This window comes from Neurospora crassa, linkage group I (assembly GCF_000182925.2).
Source record: "Neurospora crassa OR74A linkage group I, whole genome shotgun sequence".
Taxonomy (NCBI): Eukaryota; Fungi; Ascomycota; class Sordariomycetes; order Sordariales; family Sordariaceae; genus Neurospora; species Neurospora crassa.
The window spans coordinates 4621559-4632058 of NC_026501.1; the positions used below are offsets into that span (position 1 = coordinate 4621559).

The window sequence follows — 10500 nt, forward strand, 5'->3', positions numbered from 1 at the left end:
CAGCAATGGCAGTGACATGAGATGACTGATATGAGATGAAATGTAAAATCGGCGCTGCTTCTTGACAGTGCTAGACTGAAGTTGAAATGCAAAAGTCCGGTCTTAACATAAACGTAGGCTAATTCCCACAGCCCAATGATAGCAACACAGACGGGCTTCGCCGAGTCACGCTATACTCCACATGCGACCCTCTTCAAACCACCCACCGCCCGGCAGAAAGCCCCGCGGTCGGGGGCTGCAGGGTCTGGACCATAAAAAAAATTTCGAAGGCAAACTCCCAGATCTTGTCTTTTCCTCTTCGTTTTCTTGGGGGGGGAAAAGTCGGCTGATCCAACCACTACATACCCGTCGCTGGCTTCCCCCCAAAGAATCAACCCTTTGTCTTTAATATACACCACTTGCCCTTGCATCATTTTGCCCTTCTCATCTTCATTGATTGCAGAAAATGGCAGTAAACGGCAACAACACCTTCCTTGATCACACCTCCGCCATGGAGGTCCTCAAGGAGTATGAGCGTCGCGATGGCCTCGACATCCGTGACCTCATGGACTCCAAGCTTCAGGGCGGCCTTACCTACAATGATTTCCTGCTTCTTCCGGGTTACATTGGCTTCCCTGCCTCGGCCGTCACCCTCGATTCGCCCATCACCAAGCGTATCACCCTCAAGACCCCCTTGGTCTCCTCTCCCATGGATACCGTCACCGAGCACGAGATGGCCATCCACATGGCTCTCCAGGGCGGTGTCGGTGTCATCCACCACAACTGCTCCCCCGACGAGCAGGCCGACATGGTCCGCAAGGTCAAGCGCTACGAGAACGGCTTCATCCTTGACCCCGTCGTTATTACCCGCGACACCACTGTCGGCGAGGCCAAGGCCTTGAAGGAGAAGTGGGGTTTCGGTGGTTTTCCGGTCACTGGTAAGACTCCATTCCCACCGCTTTCTGTTCTCTGCTTTCCCTGGTCCTCCTGATGATAAACCTATAAATCATAACTTTCGTTCCACCATATCGACCTATGTGTCATGAGGAAACAAATACACTGAAAATCCTGATTGGACCCTACTTTTTAAAACCTTCTGCAGCACAATCATTACCTCGCGTCTGGGAGCTTGTGCTGACTTTGCTGCAAATAGAATCTGGCAACCTTGGCTCCAAGCTCGTTGGCATCGTCACCAACCGCGACATTCAGTTCGAGACCGATCTTGACAAGCCCGTTTCGGAGGTCATGGTTACGGACCTGATCACCGCTACCGCTGGTGTCAATCTTCTCGAAGCCAACAAGATCCTTGCCGAGTCCAAGAAGGGCAAGCTTCCCATTATTGACAAGGAGGGCAATCTCGTCTCTATGATCTCCCGCTCCGATCTTACCAAGAACCTTCACTTTCCCCTTGCCTCCAAGACCAAGGACTCCAAGCAGCTCATCTGCGCCGCTGCTATTGGTACCCGTCCCGAGGACAAGGACCGTCTTGCCAAGCTTGTCGACGCTGGCCTCGACATTGTCATCCTTGACAGTTCTCAGGGTAACTCCATGTACCAAATTGAGATGATCAAGTGGATCAAGAAGGAGTTCCCTGATCTCGATGTCATCGGCGGTAACGTTGTTACCCGCGAGCAGGCTGCTGCTCTGATCGCTGCCGGTGTCGACGGTCTGCGTATCGGCATGGGCAGTGGCTCCGCCTGCATCACCCAGGAGGTCATGGCTGTTGGCCGTCCTCAGGCTACTGCTGTCTACAACGTATCCTCTTTCGCTGCTCGCTTCGGCGTTCCCTGCATTGCCGATGGTGGTATCCAGAACGTCGGCCACATCGTCAAGGGTCTCGCTCTCGGTGCCTCCACCGTCATGATGGGTGGTCTTCTTGCCGGTACCACCGAATCTCCCGGTACCTCCTTCGTCTCCCGTGAGGGTAAGCTTGTCAAGGCTTACCGCGGCATGGGTTCCATCGACGCCATGCAGGACAAGAAGGCCGGTGGTGGTGGCAAGGACGCCCAGAAGAGCAACGCTGGTACCGCTCGTTACTTCTCTGAGGGTGACAGCATCCTCGTTGCCCAGGGTGTCTCTGGCGCTGTCGCTCACAGAGGATCTATCAACAAGTTCGTCCCCTATCTTGCTGCTGGGTTGAAACACTCTCTGCAGGACTGCGGCATGACCAGCCTCCAGGAGCTCCACGAGTGTGTCGAGAACGGCACTGTTCGTTTCGAGATCCGCACTGCTAGCGCCCAGCTGGAAGGCGGCGTTAACATGGAGTCTTACGAGAAGAAGCTTTACGCCTAAACGCTTCAGCTTTCTATTCCCGAATGGTCGGTGGATTTGGATGATTGGGTTTCAAAAAGGGTTATGCGGGTTGCAATGGAGTTCGGTGGCGATATCATGGGATTGTTGAATGGGAACTTTTTGAGGGATCACACGGAATCAAGATGTTGTGCGATATAGAACGCAGATAGATTCAGCCTGCAAAAGAGAAGGCTTGAGCACGTCGATAGGCGACGTTGCCCGGAATTTAAAAGGAACTTGTTGATGGATCACACACAATTTTCGCTTGTCTCCTGAATTATTCATGTGCTCGTTTGTGTTTGTGTGTGTGTTTTTTTGCGGGTTCGTGTATCGACGCATCCCCGTATGTGATCTGCATCTGGGGCTACTTGATCATGGATGCGATCGTCAGTTGTTGACATTCATCTTTTGCAATAGTGTACAACCATGATATTCGATACTTTTGCCAGTGGCGTGATGATTGTGGAATGTGCATGGTTCGCGCTGTTCTCCGTACCACTCTATGAAGTCAGAAGAGAATTCGAGCCCCGACAATTGTGAAGATAAATATCATGATTTTGCGGTATTTTCCGGCCGGAAAATGTATGATTATCGAAATGTTCAAAAGCATTGTTCAACAAAACCGACATAGGTATTCTTGAAGACTATCATCGTAAAGTAATAGTGCTTGGAAATTCCCAATGTCCAAGTGTGTGATATTCATACTTGCGTGAACAGTCTCCCTAGTTGAGTGAAATGACCAAGTCTACTCTCGACACTGCCCTTTTCTACTTCTACCTTTTTCTAAGGAATGAAGCCGTCTGCCGACATCTATCGATTTAGTTCGTCCGTTCATATCTTCATGAGCTATTCCTTCTAGTCTCTGTCATGTACAGTGTCTTTTTCTTTCACATCCGTTCTCCTTTTTCTCTATGCTTCATTTTATTTTGAAAATATCGGTCCCTGCATACGTCCTTTTATTTTCCCCCACAAAAAGCGATCAAGTCCGTACTTTTCCTCCGCCCGTGCTCATTTTTCTTTTTCAAGAGAGGCCTTTTACTTCTGGAGGGCACTCTCCGGCAAAGTAGCAACCTTCTCATCAAACAACTGCTTCGCCCGCGCCCAGACAGGCGAGTTCTGCCAGTCATTAAGCGTAAGCAACGAGGGAAGCAAATCATGGCTGAAGGCCTCGGAAGCCTCGCGCGGCAGAAGCGAGGGGAGGTGGTCGATGGAGATGACGGAGAGAGGAGGACCCGAGGTCAGCCCGTCGACAGGAACCGTAGGCTTGTCGAAGGTCGTGGCCACCGTGTAGATGGGCACCGGGGTGAAGGGAGAGGTGGTGTCGGCGGAGACGTCGCAGACTACGCGGAGCTGGCGGTCGGGGACCTGGAGGGACTCCATGTTCACTGGTACTTTGTTAGTGAGGGTGCTCCCGGTTCTTGTTTTTTTTTGGTGAGGGGAAGGCTGTTTGTTGCTGGAGGCTGGAATATGTGGATGTGGGCCAGGCTGGGAGTGAGACCGATTTTTCGGCTTTGTAGTGACTTAAGCTGTCCCCGAAAAAAAAGGGGGGGGAAAGGAAGGGGAATACACATACCAAAGTTGGGAATCTTGCTGGTGAGGTAGATGCAGTTGACAAAAATGTCGCTGTCGGTGATCTCCTCTGTGATGGTAGTCAGTACTTTTGTTCCAGATCTGGTGAGTCCTAGGGGTGTGCTGGTTCCAAAAACATACTGAAAGGACCGCCCTTCGCAGTCTCGGCCATATCCCAGTCGAGAATGTTCTCATCGGGGATACCGGCCTTCTTGAGAGCGCTGACGGCACCGGAGCCGCAACGGCCACGGGCACCAATGACGATCACGCGGGGAAGACGGCCGGCCGCCTCAACACCCTCCTTGACAGCCTTCTTGACGTCGGCAATCAGAGCATCCTCGTTGGGGTAGCTCTCGACGCCGGGGAAGGGCTCGCTGTGGTTGAGCTGCCAAGCCCACACCTCGAGGGCAAGGGCGGCACCGGCGAAACCAGCATGGAAGCCGAAAGCAGCCACACGGCGACCGTGCTCATCAACCAAGAACTCGAGGTCAAGAAGAGTGCCGCCACCGCGGGGGAATCTGGCAAGAACGTTCTCCCAACCGGCTTGCTGCTTGTCTGTGTTGTCTCGAGTCAGCGATGATTCTCCTGGCCACCAAAAAAGTGCCGGACGTGGCAAAACTTACAGCAGTGAGCGAACTGAACATGAACGTGCTTGAGAGGGAAATCCTTCTCCTCCAACTCCTTCAGGCCAACAATGATGTGCTCCTTGGGAGCATCGACCCAGCTGTGCTCAGGCACCAGAGTGGCGCCAGCCTTCTCGAACTCCTCATCGTCGAAAATTCGCTCGGGGGAGCGCTCGACGTTGACGATGTAGCCAGCCTTGATGAGCTCGGCGGTGGTGGTGGGGGTGAGCGCAGACCGGTGCTCGAGATGCTTGGTCTCGCTGCGGAGGTGGAGAACGGTAGGGGCCATTTTGTGAAGGGGACGTTGAATTATGGAAAACAAGGAATGAGGAAGTTGAAGATGGATAATGGAGAGATTTGTTTTATACGGGCCAGGGCGAGATCGGGCATGGCCTGCGGGATGGGCTGCCAGGGTTGATTGAGTCACTGCCACTGCGGGAAAACAGGGCCCGCCAGGCTGGCAGAATGGGGAGGGACGGGAAGCCCCAGTGCCCCTTGGAGGATTGGCCCCATATTATTTTTGTGAGCGTGCATTTCCATTTGAGAGGTAGGTACCTTGGTACAGGATATACCTACGTCGAATAATCCCTAGAGGTAATCATGTTCATGCTTACTACCACATGTTCTCAAACTGTGAAGCAGAATCCCACTCGCTGTCTAAACATATATCGCGACTCCCGTCATCGGCTTTTATATTGACATGTTATGATGTGTTAATGGCCCTTTATCATGGAGTGGATGGCGGAGCGGATGTAAATTGGTCGGGACTTGAAGATGCCAGGAAGTGCTGACCAATGGGTGCCCCTGTAGGACGGCACCTGGCCCGATGGACCTCATGAGATGGTGGTGTCTGGGCAACTGTCAGTGTGAATATAGCGAAGCTGCCCACTGCAGTATCTTAGCACCTTGCAGTCATGACTTGTTTTCGCAGTTTCGTCGGAGCAGCCCCCGGCCGACCAACCCCTTTCTCGGCTTGCCTGTTTGCATCAGCACTCTGGACCGGAGTTTGGACGAGAAGTCTGGACAATCCAAAAGAGATTTCCGAGATTCCGAGGACCTGGAAAGGCTGGCTCACCCTCGCTGGACCCCAAGATGGATTCTGCTGGCAGCCAGCCGACTCGTCCATGGATGTCTCATGTGCGGGCCAGCGAGTCCAACGGGGAGTAGGTAGAGGTAGGTCGGGCTTGCTTGGCAAACCCTATAAGAATTTATAGTGTAAGGGTTCCCTTTTTGACTTTCCACATTGGTCCTTCCCTTAGTTGTATCTCCGGTCTCCCCCGGGTATTTGCCCACCCGTCCGAGCCGCCATAGCCTGCCAACAACAACTGCTGCCCCTCCCCCTCCCCGGGCCCGACGACCCCCGTTCCACACCCGCCACCTCAGCTCACTATGTAGACTGTGGAACGGACTGGACCGACCACTGGATTCCTTAGTATGGAAAAGCGGTTGCACAACAGGATCGCCGCCAGTTTTCACCAGGAGATAGCCGTGGAGATGCAACACCACCAACAGCAACCACTCATGGATGGCGAATCCCCTCGGCAGTCGGAGCAAAGTCCGAACTAAGCTACATTCCGTCATGGTTGCCCGTCAGTTCAGGGATCCGCGTGCCCTTTTGTTGAAGAAGAAGCCATCATGAAATTGTTCTTTTTTTGGGGCTCGCTTTGTTAGGGGTCGCCGACTCGCGGTGCTATCCGTAACGTGCCCCCCCAAGACTACCTACCTCCCATGTAGATCGGCCATCCTACGCATCATCTGCGGCGTTGGAATTTTCTCTCATGTACTTCTTCCATATACTACCGTCTACCTACCTTTATCCTATCCCCATTACCTACTTTCAGCTCTGTACACACTGACGCACTCTTCGCACAGTCGAACACTGTAGGATTCTACCGCACCGTGGACTGGCTGGAAAAGACACAGGAGCAAAACCACCGGAAAAAAAAATAAAAGGAAAAAAAAAAGGGAAAAAAGGGATACCTAAGCACTCTGCGACCTCAAGACCTCTGGACATCATCAAACGGACAGTAACACAACTTCACACCTCATCACCCGAGTCACTACCGCGCACCATTCACACACTCGCACTCACACTTTAACTGACCACGAACCCCGACTACACCCACTTACCGATCCTGGACTCTGGCCCGACTGACATCCCGTTGATGATGATATCCCAATCCGGAACTCGACAGATTTCCCGAACTTGACTATGGCCAGGACACCCGAGCCCACACAGGGTGGTTCCTCTTCATCAGACGATCTCAATTCGACTCTCACCAACTCAGGTTCACTGCGGCGTTTGTTACCAGTCGGGTTGGAAGAGGCTGCCTCACGATCCATAGCCCCCGCCAGATCGACCGCCTCGGCCTCGCCCACTAGTACTTCTACCGAACACCTTACACTTACCAAAACCCAAGCTCGGTCCGCTGTCCCAACAGGTCGGTCAAAGAGACAAGCAACCACTGCCGCCTGTGGTGCATGTCGGAGGCGCAAGTCCAAGGTGAGTTGAGACCCAGGACGCTGTGTGTACATTTCAAGTGGTCACTGGCTCACCTTTTCCTCCTTGTGCAGTGCAATGGCACGCGCCCAAGATGCTCTGCCTGTCATGACCGCGGCACTGACTGTGAATATGACACCAATGTGGCCGAGACCCATGCTCAAGCTCTCAAGCGCAAGTATGATGAACTCCAAAACTCAAAATCGGCTGCCGAGAAAGTCTTTGAAATCCTCCAGACGAGGGACGAAAAGGAGGCTGAGGAGGTCTTCCAGCGCATCCGGAGAGGCGCCGATCCCGCCGCCATTCTGCGCCATATAACCTTCGGTAATGCTCTCATTGAGCTTGCCTTGGGCCCCGAGACAGGATATCGATACGAGTTTCCCTACTTGCCTGACATGCCTGCCTTCTTGCAGCGTCACGACAACGTCTATCTCGATTCCGAAGTTTATGCCTGCGTTTTACGGCGGTCTGCCCCCGGTATTCCTGCTGTAAATGCCCAGCACCGCCAGCGTCTGACACATCCATCTCTTTCCGGCTCCCAGCAACAACCTTATTGTACGGTCTCGACCGCAGGTCGAAGCATTAACCCCTATTTGGCCCACGGGCCTGCCGTTGACTTACACAGCGATCCATATCATAAGCCATACCACTCCGCCACTGTGGAAAATTCACGATTAGAGAAAATGCAGCCATCCCAGTGGACCTCAGTGAGCACTGATGATGCCCTCTTGCGAAAGTTTCTTCATGACTACATAATGTACGACTATGGCTGGAATTACTTCCTTCATCTTGATTACTTTCTTGATGACATGGCGAACGGCCGTCATCGCTTTTGCTCCAGACTCCTCGTCAATGCAGTTCTCTGCATAGGATCAGTACGTATCTTCAGTTCCTAGTAATTTTCACTACTGACAGGTATCTCAAGTACCACCACCGTGGGCTCCAAGGTCGGGCAGAGTACTGGAATCCCGCAAATATCGTTTACTTGTTCTTGGCAGAAGCCAAGAGGCTTTTTGAGATCGACTCGGAACTCGAAAGACCTGTACCCTCATCAAATGATCCAAATGGAGAGCGAAGACTGAGGGAATGGGAAGAACGGCGGTTAACCACCATACAAGCCGGGCTTCTCCTAAACGTTCTCTATCTTTTTAACGGTTCCGATAAGATCGGGTGGCGCTATTCTCTTCGTGCGATCGAGATGGCCCATGAAATCAACCTTTTCGGGCCTGCACAACCTGAAATGGACCGGGAGATGCGGGATGTTAGAGAGTTCACGGCTTGGGTAGTGTTTACATGGCAGAGGTATGTCTTATCAAGGATCTTGAACCCCTTCACCGGCCGTGATTGCTCACAACCTTCTTAGTGTAAACTCATATCACTACTTCAGGACTCCCATAATGAGGCATCCGCCTCAGGTGCCCCTACCGGATCCCATCGAGAATCCGCAGTGGTACGGTGAGATTTGGGTAAAATACCCCGCAAGCCAAACACGGTTTCCTACACATTTGGGATTCTTATTCAAGGCGAAAGCTGAACTTTGGACTATCATGAACGACTTCTCCCTCCTTTCCTTTCGGGATCATGGTCTCCCTTTGAATTTGTCAATCCCTCAAGTCCTCGGATTCTACAACAGGCTGGTTGACTGGCTGCACAAACTACCTGAACCTCTTTCCCCGCGAAAAATTGTGACGCCTCACCAAATCAAGCTGCACATGCACTTCTACTTCATCCTCATCAACATACTAAGACCCATAGTTACGTCTGAATGGAGGAACGGTACGCTGTCGGGTAAGACGATCCCGCCCTATACGCCACACGACGCTTACATAAATGCTACCGTTCGATTCGAAACACTTATTCGCATTTATTACCTTCGCCACGGGTTCGAAGCCTTGGACAGCTTCTTGATGCAGTTCCTGGGCGCCCTCGCCTACATGACGATTGATGCGATCGCCCAAAACCCAGCGGCGCCCCATGTTGAGACGCTCCGGTCAACGGTCCTTCTCGCAACAAAGGGGATGTGGGAGCAAGCCCAGAGTGTCTACGTTGCCCGAGCGGTATTACGTGTACTGACGAGTGCGATGAGACCTGAAGACGTGCAACTGCTCAAAAAGTTCGCTAACGTCGAGGCCGACACGGATATACACTCTGCTCCTCTGGAGCAACCTATTCAATCGGATTGGCCTACATTTGTCGTTCGACTTGATCAGAATCCCGACACAGTGAGACTGGGCAAGACACTTAGCAGCAAGTTGGAGCGGCTGTCCCTAGATCTCACCACTTCGTCTCCTCCAGTGGAGTCCACACCACGGCCACGAAATTGGTCGGTCATTTTGTGAAGAAAAAAAAAATCATTATTGAAGATAGACAACAGTACACGAAGTTGCCTACCACGCAAACCAGAAATATCAAAGAAAATATTCCAAACATTGCGAAGCCCGCCCCATTTGGCCAACTGATCTGATCGCTCAGTGTCTGAGGGAACCGGGGTAGCTCAAGGTAGCTGAAGCCTACCTTGGAGAAGCTTCAAACCCCTCTCTGTGATACGAACCAAGCCCCAGTCGGGCATTTCTTGGCCTAAGGCTGGCAAATAGGGAAGTGCTTCTTGAACGATAGGAAGGGGCTGTGACCTCGCATGTCTCAACGGGTGTAGTATCATAACTGTTCAACAACATGCTCCATGGGGATAACACCCCGCCAAGATTTTCAGCAAGGCCGTGGCTCTGTAACATTCGAAGCAGGACTCCACGTCAGTATGGTACTGATCCCAAAGCAACAAGTTGTGTTTCTGGGGTATCTGTGGTGATACCTATGGATCAATTGTGAGGCCCGCAGTCTGACCTTGGCGTGTATCATATCACTTGAACATCAGGCTTCGGCGACACAAACCATCCGGCGTCCACTGTGAGTACCTCTTCTGGCGTCTTGAGTGTTCATTAGACCTACGAAAGATCACATATAGTTTATGAAATACGGAACGCAGTGGTGGGACACCATCTCCCGGGTTGGCATCACCTCACAACCGTCTATACTTGAGCTATCAAACAGTGCAACCGTCGTTCCGCTCATAGAAAGTGATACTATGCACGACTACCTCATGAAGTTCCATATGGTTCGCCGTCTCGGCATGTTCCAAGCTTACCGTACACGGCTTACATTCGTTGTCATATCCTCCTAGGCAGACACGCCCACTGAGCAGATACGTGTAGGCAGAAGTGTAGATCGGATATTAAGCACGAACGAAATCTCACTTAGCAAAAGCGGGAACCAATGGCATACAAGCTGATACTCGTTGTCTGTTTATTTGGTACTCCTGGTATGCTGGACGAAATCCATTTCAAATTGTCCCAAAACCCACATGGATCAAACGAATAACTAGGTATAGATTGGAAAGTTTTCAATGAGATTCAGTATATATAATGAATCTCGGAGATAGTATTGTTAAGGTAAGATCATGCCTTGATCATGGAACGAAACGAATAAATTGACCATGAAAACGCTTTTAGAGGTTGATTCAAGGCTTTGAGCTAACAAACA

The 10500-nt window shown here is 51.8% G+C and overlaps 3 protein-coding genes across 4 annotated transcripts; 2 read left to right on the forward strand and 1 right to left on the reverse strand.

Moving 5' to 3' along the window:
* The first annotated feature begins 277 nt into the window (after positions 1-277).
* Positions 278-2554, forward strand: NCU03117 (inosine-5'-monophosphate dehydrogenase IMD2). Its single transcript, XM_959883.3, has 2 exons — positions 278-917; positions 1133-2554. Exons 1-2 carry the CDS (start codon positions 446-448, stop codon positions 2269-2271), a joined length of 1611 nt encoding a protein of 536 aa, XP_964976.1. The 5' UTR covers positions 278-445; the 3' UTR covers positions 2272-2554.
* A 328-nt stretch (positions 2555-2882) lies between these two features.
* NCU03118 (hypothetical protein) lies at positions 2883-4937 on the reverse strand. Its single transcript, XM_959884.3, has 4 exons — positions 4464-4937; positions 3982-4395; positions 3845-3910; positions 2883-3656 (listed from the first exon to the last, which is right to left on the reverse strand). The coding sequence occupies exons 1-4, from the start codon at positions 4750-4752 to the stop codon at positions 3307-3309; spliced, it is 1119 nt and encodes a 372-aa protein (XP_964977.1). The 5' UTR covers positions 4753-4937; the 3' UTR covers positions 2883-3306.
* Positions 4938-5730: 793 nt separating this feature from the next.
* NCU03120 lies at positions 5731-10036 on the forward strand. Of its 2 annotated transcripts, XM_011394787.1 has the most exons (5): positions 5731-6243; positions 6336-6966; positions 7038-7838; positions 7889-8265; positions 8327-10036. In XM_011394787.1, the coding sequence occupies exons 2-5, from the start codon at positions 6676-6678 to the stop codon at positions 9300-9302; spliced, it is 2445 nt and encodes an 814-aa protein (XP_011393089.1). In that variant the 5' UTR covers positions 5731-6243; positions 6336-6675; the 3' UTR covers positions 9303-10036. The 2 variants fall into 2 exon arrangements, with proteins under 2 accessions (XP_011393089.1, XP_011393088.1); XM_011394786.1 differs by having other exon boundaries at positions 6046-6966.
* The last annotated feature ends 464 nt before the right edge of the window (positions 10037-10500 follow it).